The sequence below is a fragment of the Alexandromys fortis genome, unplaced genomic scaffold (assembly GCF_014885135.2).
Source record: "Alexandromys fortis isolate MF-2015 unplaced genomic scaffold, M_Fortis_MF-2015_v1.1 scaffold_129, whole genome shotgun sequence".
Lineage (NCBI taxonomy): Eukaryota > Metazoa > Chordata > Mammalia > Rodentia > Cricetidae > Alexandromys > Alexandromys fortis.
In genome coordinates this window covers 1,515,835-1,527,691 of record NW_026068022.1, presented here as the reverse complement: position 1 = coordinate 1,527,691, position 11,857 = coordinate 1,515,835, and the positions used below count along the sequence as shown (strand labels likewise).

At 44.1% G+C, this 11,857-nt stretch overlaps 1 protein-coding gene and 1 non-coding gene across 2 annotated transcripts in view; both read right to left on the bottom strand.

Moving 5' to 3' along the window:
* Positions 1-8,055, bottom strand: part of Eif4g2 (eukaryotic translation initiation factor 4 gamma 2) — a 12,414-nt gene extending 4,359 nt beyond the window's left edge. The window contains exons 1-18 of the mRNA XM_050163355.1: positions 7,678-8,055; positions 7,494-7,506; positions 6,224-6,350; positions 5,786-5,851; positions 5,141-5,281; positions 4,234-4,336; positions 3,580-3,711; positions 3,420-3,486; positions 3,130-3,281; positions 2,689-2,799; positions 2,440-2,523; positions 2,229-2,327; positions 1,925-2,063; positions 1,679-1,839; positions 1,247-1,360; positions 550-675; positions 309-413; positions 1-217 (exon numbers count right to left, since the gene is read on the bottom strand). Of these exons, the coding sequence (XP_050019312.1) occupies positions 1-217; positions 309-413; positions 550-675; positions 1,247-1,360; positions 1,679-1,839; positions 1,925-2,063; positions 2,229-2,327; positions 2,440-2,523; positions 2,689-2,799; positions 3,130-3,281; positions 3,420-3,486; positions 3,580-3,711; positions 4,234-4,336; positions 5,141-5,281; positions 5,786-5,851; positions 6,224-6,350; positions 7,494-7,506; positions 7,678-8,055 (2,335 nt within the window). The remainder of the gene's footprint in view (positions 218-308; positions 414-549; positions 676-1,246; positions 1,361-1,678; positions 1,840-1,924; positions 2,064-2,228; positions 2,328-2,439; positions 2,524-2,688; positions 2,800-3,129; positions 3,282-3,419; positions 3,487-3,579; positions 3,712-4,233; positions 4,337-5,140; positions 5,282-5,785; positions 5,852-6,223; positions 6,351-7,493; positions 7,507-7,677) is intronic.
* On the bottom strand, positions 1,012-1,194 carry LOC126514483 (small nucleolar RNA SNORD97). Its single transcript, XR_007595583.1, has one exon. It is a non-coding gene; the product is annotated as a small nucleolar RNA SNORD97 (small nucleolar RNA).
* Positions 8,056-11,857: the final 3,802 nt, after the last annotated feature.

The window sequence follows — 11,857 nt, the reverse complement described above, 5'->3', positions numbered from 1 at the left end:
CCTGCATGAAGTTGTCACTTGTGGCTATTCCTTCCTGTTTGAGTAAACTGATCAAAGAGCTCGCTTTTTCTTTATCTTCATCACTTCTATCTAGTGACAGGATGATCACTTTGCTTAACATCTCAGGAAGAAAGTGTTTCGGGGCTCTCATTTCTCTCATGCCATTGACGGCCTCATTTGCATTTCCACTATTCAGATATTCAGTCACAACGGCTTCCTGAGAAGAACACAATCCAATTACCATCAGTGTTCCCTATCCTCAAATGTTTAAGCAAAAGAGACGACTTGGGGGGCTATCTAAAACTTACAGTCTGTTTAAGTAGTTCTTCCTTTGATGGTGGTGGCTTTTTGCTAGTCTTGGCAGGCTTTTCCTGGATAAGTGGTGGATTAGTTTTGAGACCAAGTTGTGGTGTCTAAAGGCAAGCAGCACAACACAGATTTAAATCAAAATAAATGTAAGAAACCAAAAAGAACAGTACCACCTGAAACAGAGGGAAGAAAACAGAATTCTCACTCATCTTCAGAGGGCAGATACTTTGGGGCCCGTACCTGTCCCAGAGGTGGTGTTTGAGTGCGTGGTGGCTGTGCACTGGGAGGAATCATAGTTATCTGGGGCTGAAGCTTTGGCACCTGGTTTTTATTCATTAGGAACGACTGAGCAGGCCTCAAACTAATCTAAAATCAAAAACAAATCACATAACCAAGTTAACAGAGCTAATAAACAAATGTCAAATGTATAGAATCCTAGACAAACCTAATAATTATGGCAGAGACATAATTCTCTAAAACAAAAAGTTACTTCATATCACGTGATAAATTTAACTTCTGGGAAAAGTAATCTGATTTAATGAATAAGATACTGGAGGAAGAGAAAGATACTGTTTACAAACCTTAGTTTGTAACATAATTCACCCAATATCAGCAATATAGATACTCTTTATTCTACTTACAGAGAAATCCACCAACATCTTAACCATTTCTCACGCTAACTAGTAAAAATTACTTAGAAACTTGCCCTCATATCTCATAATCTTCGCTCATAGGACGCTGGACATCCAAAGAGAGAAAAAGAAGCAGAGGAAAGTGGGAGGGGAGGGAAATAGAGATAAGAGTTAGACAAAGTAGAGAAGCGAGAAAAAGGAAAAGAATCCAGCTTCAAGTCCTCTTTCGCGTCTTTTTATAATCATCGGGCAAGAGATTCCTGCACTGACAATCTACTGCATAGAAGTAATGTAGGCAAATGTACCTCATCTGCATTAAGCTGTCCTTTCTTAGAAAACCGAGGTGGCATATCCTTCGACTGTCCTTGCAGCTGGGATAAGAGTCCCTGACTCTGGTTATGGTAGAGCTGGCTTAGCCCCTATTTCAGAAAGGGAGAGAAAGTCTAGATAAAAATTATGGTAATCGAGTACCAAGGGAATGAGCCAAGCCATTGCTTTGCCCAGAAAAGATTTAAAACAAGGAAGAATATCTAACCTATCTGTTGAATAAAGTGATGTGATTTTTACTAATGTTAAGGATACACATTTTACTCAATTTGAAATTGTCAGGTGGTAATTTGGATAAGAAAAAAAAAAGCATTAAAGGTAAAACTCAGCATCATTTAAAAAACAAACAATAAAGGACATAATGTATTGAATGTTAACCCTAAACACTATAAACACTCTCAATGTCTTACCTGGCTTTTCATAAATTTGCCCCCCATCTCTCCAAACTGCGATTGCGTGGGAGGCATGATGTGTCCCCCATGGCCATTGAAGAGCTGATTTGAACGATGTCGTCCCATCGTGGGTGAAAATCTATCCTGGATAACTCCTGGACCAGTACCAATTCCACTACCTTAAAATACAGACAATTCTTAGAACTTCACTAAAGCATTAACCTTTCTTTAGTTTAATCAAAACACTGCTTTGTTTAAAATTACCTGGCATTTGTCCAAACATATCAGCGAGTCCCCCAAGTGGGTCCCTATCCATTTTCATCCTTGGTGGCATGAACGGTCCCTCCAGGAAGAAGTCATTCCTCCCTTGAGCCATAGGAGCAGGAATAAACACTCCTAGATCCTTTGAGAAGAAAAGTAGGTAAGTACTGCTACCCATAGACCCTGGATTGCTTATTTGGAGAACTTCTCTCCAAAAATGGCCTGAAGGAAACTAATTCTAGATTTTAAGAGTTAAGGAAAGGACTACACTACTATGGAAAAGAAAAAGAAATTGAAAATTTCTTACTTTTACTGCATCTTGACGGATTTGATTGATCGTCTTTGGTCCATTGTCAAGAAAAGCCTTGCGAGGAACCCAATGGTGTTCTCGCAACTCTACGGTATCCTGTAATTTTAAAAAATTTAAATTTTAATTAAAAAATTTAAATTTTAATTACTATTCCAAAGGAAAAAAAAAACTCAAGTTTATTGGACATTGTTGAAAAAAAAAATCTTACCTGCAGTAGGAAACGAATCCTTGCTGGCAATTCCTTACTTAACATTAAGGAACACATTCTGGCAAAGTACTGATCCATTAAGGACTGATAAAAAAATAAAACAAAAAACACAATTAGAACTAAGATAAATGTACATTATACTATCTAAGGCATTTTGAATTATCGTGCCATAGGGTAAAGGCAGACTAACTAGAGCAAACCCCAACTCACAAAACACACCACCTTTAACTGTTCTCAGTAAAAGCATACCTTGGCTCGTTCATGGTCTAATCGAGGTCCCACTGTCCTCATTATCTGACAGAGGCACTCCAAATCCTCTCCCATATCTTTGAGTTGGACTCTCTTTTTCTTTTCCAAAAGCTACCAAAAGAACATGTTTAAAATTTTAGTTATCTGGTTTATGTAGTATTTCCTTCCTTAGGTTTGGACTGACTCAATTCCTAGAGCATGTAAGACAATGCTTTCCTACCTGTCTGTATTGAAGAAATCCAAATCCCTCTATGAATTTCAACACAGGCAAAGCAATCCAATCTACCTCTACTTTAAAAAGCACTTTGAAATTCTGAGTTTCTCTGGTTACCAAACTATGTCAGTAGCCAGCCACCTTTTCAGATATGCAGCAATTGACTAACTTTCCCCAAATAAGGACATTCTTATTGACTACCTCACCCTAAGCTACTCCATACTCACTGTTTTGATGCACTTATGAAGGATAGATTCGTGAATAAGATCAAGCTTGCCAAGTTCTCCAATGAATTTGATGTTCCCCAACATCTTGATCTTAGCAATAGCTCTTTGTTCCTCCTCCTCAGGGAGGAGGGGATTTTCACGCTTATCATAGACTGAGGAGGGGAGGCAAACAGAATAAAGGACACTTAGAACCATTCTTGCAAGTGTTCTGACCGTTACACTTAGGCCACAGAAGGCATAAATGTAATAAAAACACCCGGTACTATTTAATAGCAAATTTAAATGCTTACCATCAACATTTCTGGTTCGGTTTTCAAATTCATCTTGCAATTTGGAAATCAAGAGGCGTCTGAATGTCTATTTGCAAACAAAAGGCATTACAAACTTTGCTAATTAAAAAAAAATTTCCAAACTAATTTTAAAACAAAGCAAACAAAAACTGTCACTCACTGTGCTTTGCTTCTGTCCTGGTTGACCCTCTGCTGCTGGGCCATCAAAGTTTGGTGCATCTTCTGCCAATCGCAGACATAGCTGAGCATACAGCGAGCTATACTTTGGCTCTTCTAGGGCTTTGTCCACAATCTACAGAAGCCATTAAAAATCAAACCATGATGAATAAGAGGCTGAAGGAGCCCTCTTTGAAAACAGCCTTAACCCTCACAAGCTACACTCAATTCATTTAGACAACACCTCAAAAAAAAAAAGCCTTTTAAAATTAATATCTGTGGCACAATCTAATAAATCTCATGTTGCATACACCTCCCCAGCTAGAAAACTATAAATCAAAGACACCGTTGAAGATACAACTCTGTGGTTGATAGTCATGTACAAGATGCCAGAATCCTATGACTCATCATAAACCCCCCCAAACCACTTTCACAAAGGAAAGAACTCAGCAGCTGTTTTCCAGACAACTTGATAAACCAAGGCAAATGAGGATTCAAGGTTCACTTCTTGTATCCTAATGTCATTCAAAATAGTCCAGTTTTTATTATCATTATTCAAACACACATATCCAGGACCTATCTCATGATTAATGCAATAATTAAATATAAGAAACTTATGTCTGTAAATTCCCCCCCCCACACTAACATTTAAACTTACCAGCAGTATGACCCCTTTAAGGATGAGTTTAGACTCTACACCCACATTGAGGAGCTCAAGGCATAGCTTGTCAAACTTCTCAGGAGTAAGCTTATTTAGTATGCTGGGGAAAAACACATTCCAAGTATGGGTTAACAATTATTTCCTAAGCTGAAAAATAGCGTTTAAATTTTGACTTTCCCTTTACTAACTCCCTAAACAGGGAAAAATGTTCCCCTTTCTTTCCTATTTATTCTTTGATAATGCCATATATTATATTTTTATTATAGTCTTTCCTGAGCTCCAGCTCCGCTCCTCCATTTCATGTTCTTTCTCTAAGAAAAAAAAAAAATCACTAGAAACATAAATTTGTGTTGTCATTTGTTCCTGAGTATAGGGCCTTATCTTGGAGTGTGGGTGATATATCACTCCATGGAAAAAATATTTCCCCTCTGTCTCCCAGTAGTTTCTTGTCTAAGCTTGAGCTTATGTAAACCTTGTGCATGGTATTACAGAAATGTTCATTTTCATCTAATCAAAGAGATGGTGAAATAAAACTTCTCACAGATACAGACTATGACATCTGAATCATATTATCTGGGCTTTTCTGTGGTTTCACAAGATACCTTTCTCAAAACTCAGAGCACAAGGTTCTCATTATCTGAAATTGACCATAGGCTAAGACGGTTATATCACTCACATCACTGATGTTACATACCAGACCAACATGGAAAAGTTAGCATAAGCTCATGGGTAATAAACAACCCCTGTAGCCAGATACCTATGGGCAATGGACTCCTCATCAAAAGTTTAGAATATTGTTGGCAAAAGAATCGCTAAAATGTTGAATCATGTCCGTGAATTGTGCAGCATACATACTAGAACAGCACAGCTAATCTCTACTCCCTCAGAACGGCCAGACACTTACCCTCTTACTTTCCTGAAGATTGCATCATGTCGTTCTTTTTCATTTGCGGAGTTGTTTGCTGCGGAGTTGTCATCTCGTCTAGTGCTTCGTGCAGGAATCCATTTCTGAGCGTTTTGCCCTGGGGTTTTCCCCAGGAACTCGCTAGTTTAATAAAATATCAACAAAGCAGCTTACAATTATGAAAACCTAAAACAGTATTCACTCATTTAACAAATGTCCCACCACTTTGCTAAGTAAAAATAAAACGAAACAAACCTTCCCATACAACAAAGCAATCCTGGAAATCTTTCTTAAACAGCACCAGAATCTTATGGAAGGCTTAAAATGACTGGGAGGCCCATTCCCAATTTCTGCTCTAGTACCTTAGAATTTCCATTTCTGGCAATATATTCCCAGGTCATGTCAAAAAACCCTACCGATCCAGGAACCCAACCTTGAGACTTAACACCAACATGCTTAACAGGTATGTTCCACACAGACCACATCAAATATCAAAGAGTAGGGACAATCATTTGAGTCAGCAAATATGAACCAAGAGGATGAAAACAGTTCAAAATTATGAATTCACACTAGGATTCCAGGTGATTTCCCAAGGGTTATCCTGTTAGGCATGGAGAAGTCTTTAATAAAATCCAGTTACCATACCTGTTGCCAGCAGTCTTGGGATAGTGCTGAGGTGCACCCCGACTTCCTCCTCCGCCCGAAGAAGCACTATTCAAAAGAAATGTTTACTTTACCAATTCCATCTCCCTCTAAAGGGAACCTATTTATATTTTAGAAATTGCACCACAACCAAGACTGAACTTTGGCCTAAAAGAAAATGAACCAGAGGCTAGAGATGGCTCAGCGGTTTGAGAGCTGGCTGTTCTTCCCGAGGACAAGGGCTAACACCCACATGGCAGCTCCCAACTGTCTGTAACTCCAGTCCCAGGCGGTCTGATGCCCCCCCTTTAGGGGGCAGACACACTTGCAGCCCCCCAGTATACCCTATACTCTAGAGCCACAGCACACAAGTACGATTTAGTTAGTAGCGGCTTCATTTTCAAAAGGCCTATGTATCTACCGCCCTACCCAAAACTATACCTGAAACGAGAAGCACCCCCTTCTGCGATCGCACTCTCCACTTTGGCGGCTTGACAACGAAGAATCTTCAAAAGAATAATATTAATGGATGGGGTGGGGAGGGGAGGGGATGGTACAAACGAAAAGCCTGGAACAAGAGAGAACGCCAAAATTAGGTACTGCCAACAAACACATGCATAAACCCTCGCTCTAATCTATTTCGGCTCTCACTGCAACTGATTAACTTTCACTGCACTGCAGCCCTTAGAAGACTAAAATAGAACAAAGTCAAAACCACAAATACACAGTAAAATCTTGTTTAGCTACGTGGATCCCCTTAGTGGTCAAGGATGCCAGGAACAGCCTTTGTGTGTGTGTGTGTGTGTGTGTGTGTGTGTGTGTGTGTGTGTGTGTATGTGTGGAGGGGGGGGAAGAACATCTGGACACTGCCTAGAACGCAGCCATATTACGGGGCCTTTAAAATCTAACAGAAACCCTTTAAACACCGGCGGTGGCCCGAGATCTGCCGCACTGCCGTGCGTGGCCCGGGCACTGACAGGCCGGCCAACGTCTCACTCCCCGCCCCCGGGACGGCTCTGTCCTCCGGCCGTCCTTTCACCCCTTCCCACAGGGCGCGTGTGGGAAGCCGCCGGAAGAGCGGGGCCACAACATGGCAGCGGAAACCTCCGCCCCACTCCGCGCGAACAAAAGAGCAGCGGGTTCCTCCCCCAAGGCCAGTGTGGCCGGGCTTCCGACGGGCGAGGGCCTGGGCCGGGCGGGAGGCGCCCCCTCCGGGCCGCCCTTTGTTCTCCCGCAGGAAGGCGGCCTCCCGCCCGCTCGCCCGCCCGCCGCCTCCGCTCCGAGTCCCCCCGGTGACAGCGCGGCGCCTCGCCCTCCCCGAGCGCGGCGGCCGGCCAGCCACAGGGCCCACACACCTCCTCCCCACCGGGAGGCCGGGCTCCGGACTCGTCCGCCTCGCTGGTCCCGCGCCAACGGCCGGGCCCCGCCGCGGGCCGCGTCCCTCCCGCCGAGGCGCGAGGCCCGCCACGCTCGCACGCCGTCCTCGCGCCGCGCCGCGCCCGCCACTCAGCCCAGACTGCAGACCGCGTCTCCCGGGCCGGCCCGGGAAGGGAAGCAGAGGCCAGGGATTTCTAGGTGGCCCAGAGGTAGACGAGAGCAGCCCCGCCCGGCTCCGCCTGCGGCCGCCATTTTGTAGCACTCGACAAGAAGCGGCCAGGGGCGGCGGCCATCTTAGAGGGCTCCGCTCGGCGGCGGCGGCGGCTCCACTCACCTTCACCGAGAACTCAGCAGCTGCCACCGCAGCTGCCTCCTCTGGATCCGGTCGTCGGGGACGGGGAAGGGAGGGGGAAGGGGAACGGAAAACAAAAAAGGGGGAGGGAAGGGGGAGGAAGGAGTCGAGGATGGCCTGAAACGCTCAGCTCAGAGGAGTCGCCGCTGCAGCCGCCACCTGGTACCCGCCGCCGCCTCCATAGAGCTCCGGCTCGCTGCTGGCGCCGAGGCGTGTCTGAAGCCCAACTTATCACTCCGGGGCGGCCGCCCCACCGGAGCCTCCCCGAGTGGCTCCTCCGCTGTCCAATCAGCAGCCGGGCTTCCGTCCGCCACCAATCCGCGCAGGGCGGGGAGGAGCCACCGGGCAAGCTAGGTTGCGGCGCAGCCCCGCCGCAGTGCGCAAAGCCATATTCGCGAAGGCTCTGGGGCCAAGCCAGTGGCGTAAGGGCGGCGGGCCGGCGCGCCGCGGGGCTTTTGCGTAGCGCCGGGAGCCCTGGGAGTGTGCGTCGCGGGGCCGCCGCGTCTCCCCGGGCCGCCGCTTTGTTCTGGAGGCCGAGCCTCATGCTTGCCTTGAGGAGCCGCTTCCTTTCCTCTCTCCTTGACCCGCTCGGGCCTTGTGTCCCGAGAGCTCCGCCTGGCCTCGTGGCCTGGCCTCGGGCGGGCCTGCGGGCTGAGGAGAGGGACGTGTGCCCGCCCGGAAGGCGCGTTCTGTTTGTTGGTCCTCCTCCATCTGCGGAGGAACGAGAAAGGGTCGACGGAAAGGGTTGCCTTTGTACCCTGGGCTGGAGGCATGGAGGCAGCTTCTCCTCAGTGTTCGCCCTGCTGGCCCCGAGCTAGACTCGGTAGCTAGGCCTGCTAGAGAAGTGTTTGTAGAGAGCGGGCCTTTGGAGGATGTGAAATTGCAGACTCGTTTTTAATTATTTTTTTCTTCATATTTCAAAAATGTTAAAGATGGGCTGCAAATTACCTCTCCTTGGTCGGCCCGGGAAGGAAAGCAGAGGCCAGGGATTTCTAGGTGTGCAGTGTTTTCTGTCTTACTTAGGGTTATTAAGGAAAACGAGGCATTACAAAGGTGACAGGCTAAAGGATGGGTTATGGCTATGTTCTACTGTTTGTGTAACAGCCTTGGCTGTCCTAGAATTCGTTGTCTAGACCAGGCTGACCTCGAACTCAGAGTTGCTTCTGCCTCCCGAATGCTGGGATCAAAGGCCTGCTACCACACAGTCACTGTTTTCGACATTTTAGCATTACAGAAATGAAGGTATGTAAACAACAGAAACCCTATCTTGGTGTTTGAGCGTGCACTTTTGGTACAAGGGTTGACCAAAAGTAAAAGCACGTGTGTTTTTAAATCATGCCCTGGAATACCCAAGAACTGGATTTTCAAAGACCCAAACTTAATTTGACATATCTTGGTGTTTTAAGACCTAGTCCTGCCCAGCGATGGTGGCAGGCATCTCTCTGAGTTCGAGGTCAACTTGGTCTTCAGAGCGAGTTCCAGGACAGTAGGGTTACACAGAGAAAGAAAGAAAGAAAGAAAGAAAAAAGACCTAGTCCTTAAATAGAATTCTCAGAGAATTGTACTCTCCTTAACATTGAAGTCTGATAATAGGATAGTTTGGCTTTGACAGTTTTTAATGCAATTCTAGCGTCCTGAGGTCTTTGCCACAAAATTAATGCTATTAAATAAAATTCCCTTAAACTGAAAACTGTAAAAAGCAGTTTTTCATTTTTTAGAGTTAGTTACGTGTAGAAAAGAAAAACGTTTTTGGGAAAGGGGCCACTTTTAAAATACAAGAAATTTAAATGTGTGATATTTTAGTTTTATACAAGTGATTTATATGCTTCCTGATATACTGAAGACATCTGTGTTGTAGGAACACAGTGATTTAAAAAAAAAATGCCATACTCAGTATACTAGTGTGGATGTCAAAGAATAGCCACTTGATTCTAAAATATGGGTGTCCTAAAAATAAGAAATTTGACTTCAATTAAAATTTTTTTTAAGGGGCTAGCAAGATGGTACTACTGGTAAAGGCGCTTGCTGCCAAGCCTGATGACTGAGTTCAGTCTCCAGAACCCACATGATGGAAAGAGAACAGGCTGACCTTTTACCTCCACATGTTTGTGGAGGCACCATGCACATACAATATTTTTTAAAAGGTCTTGTTTTGCTAGTTGCAAAACTCTGCTGTAAGTTTTGCAGATATGCAGGCTTATGAGGTGCCGAGCTGGCAAGGAGTAAATAAAAACAAAGGAAAAAATAAATATAGACTTAAAACAAATCTACTTTTTCCACGGGGCAGTGGTGGCGCATGCCTTTAACCCTAGGCAGAGGCAGGCAGATCTCTGTGAGTTCGAGCTTAGCCTGGTCAGAGTGAGTTCCAGGACTGTCAAAGCTACACAGAGAAACCCTGTCTTGAAAAACAAAAACAAACAAAATCTACTTTTCAATCATAGAAATAAGCATTCACAAATTTAAAGTTGGCATCATATTTTGGGTGTATAAAATTTCAAATACTTGGATTTTAAATGTAACCAAACAGCTTGACATGTCTATTCATTTCTAATACATCTAGAAATCTACTAAGTCTTTAGTTGTTAATACATTTTTACATTTTCTGGGTTTTTTGTTGTTGTTGTTGTTTGTTTGTTTGTTTTTCTAGGCAGGATTTCACTGTGTAGCCTTGACTGTTCTGAAACTTGCTCTGCAGACCATGGTGGCTTTGAACTCATAAAAGTTCCGCCTCTGCCTTAAGTGCTGGTGTTAAAGGTGTACCCCACCACTGCCTGGCTTTTCAGATGGTTTTAAACTAATCATGTCAAGTATTATTTCTGCTTTTCTTAGCCTCTCACCATGTAACTCAGGATGGCCCCGTACTTTTTATCTTCCTCCCTCAGCCTCCTAAATGCTTTTGTTGTTTGTGCCTGGGATCCCTGCACCACCCACCTCACTGGTTATTATCCCAGCACACACTATTCTTGGTGTGTTACTATCATTTCTGCCTAAGGACTCCCTAATTATGTACCTGAAGTTCAGAGCTCTTCCTTCCAAATTTCCAGTGTCTTATGGATCAGAGAAGCAAACTTTTAGACTTATTCGGTTTGAACCACATAATATTGTTTTAAGCACCTTGACACTGAACTACCAAGAGATTATATACAAAGAAAGATTTCCATTTTTTTATATATATATTTTTTTTATTATTTTTTTTTTTTCGAGACAGGGTTTCTCCGTGGCTTTGAAGCCTATCCTGGAACTAGCTCTGTAGACCAAGCTGGTCTCGAACTCACAGAGATCCACCTGCCTCTGCCTCCCAAGTGCTGGGATTAAAGGCATGCGCCACCATAGCCCGGCCCATTTTTTTTTTTTAAATCTTAAAATATGACCCTGAAATTCCCATAGGGCAAGTGTGGCTGAGTAGGTGTTTTCTCTAGATAGGAATGTAATCTAGCAGTAGAGCTCTCGCCTGCCCTGCCTGAGGTCTTAGGTTGATTCTCAGTCATGGACAGAGGGGCATGGAAAGAAAGAACTTCTTGGTAGTTAATCTGACTTGATAACACTCATTTCATGGTGTTCTCTAGCCTTTGTAGTCAGTTTGCTGTTTTGAATTGTTCACCAGATTCAGTACATTAGTACTTGATCTTGCAAGTAATTGGTTCTCTTCTGTTTTGAACCTGTAAATGGAATAATGACACTTATAGACCTGTAATGATTAAATGAGATTATATATGCAAGGGACATAGCATAGTCACTGACATATAATGTTACATACTAAGTTTTGATTTGACTCCGAATTGCCCCTTTCAGGAGTGTTTTGACCATTTGTTCTCTGGCTAGTGGCACTGTGAAGGCTGTGGAGCCATTTGGAGGTTGAACATGACTAGTGAAGTAGGGCACTAGAGGCAGCCTTTGAAGATTACACTCTCGAGACCAGCCTGGTCTACAAGAGCTAGTTCCAGGACAGGCTCCAAAACCACAGAGAAACCCTGTCTCGAAAAACCAAAAAAAAAAAAAAAAAAAAGAGAGAGAGAGAGAGAAGATTGCACTCTCTCCAGGTGCTGGTCTGTATTCTCTGCTCCCTGATCTAGTAGCTTCACCTCATACTCCCATTACCATAGACAAAGCTGTGTATGCGTGCTACTGTGCCCTCTTTGCTTTGATGGACTGAAATCTCTGAAACTGAGTGAAAATGTTTCTTTTTTTTAAAATATTTATTTATTTATTATGTATACAATATTCTGTCTGTATGTATGTCTGCAGGCCAGAAGAGGGCACCAGATCTCATTCCAGATGGTTGTGAGCCACCATGTGGTTGCCGGGAATTGAACTCAGGACCTTTGGAAGAGCAGGCAATGCTCTTA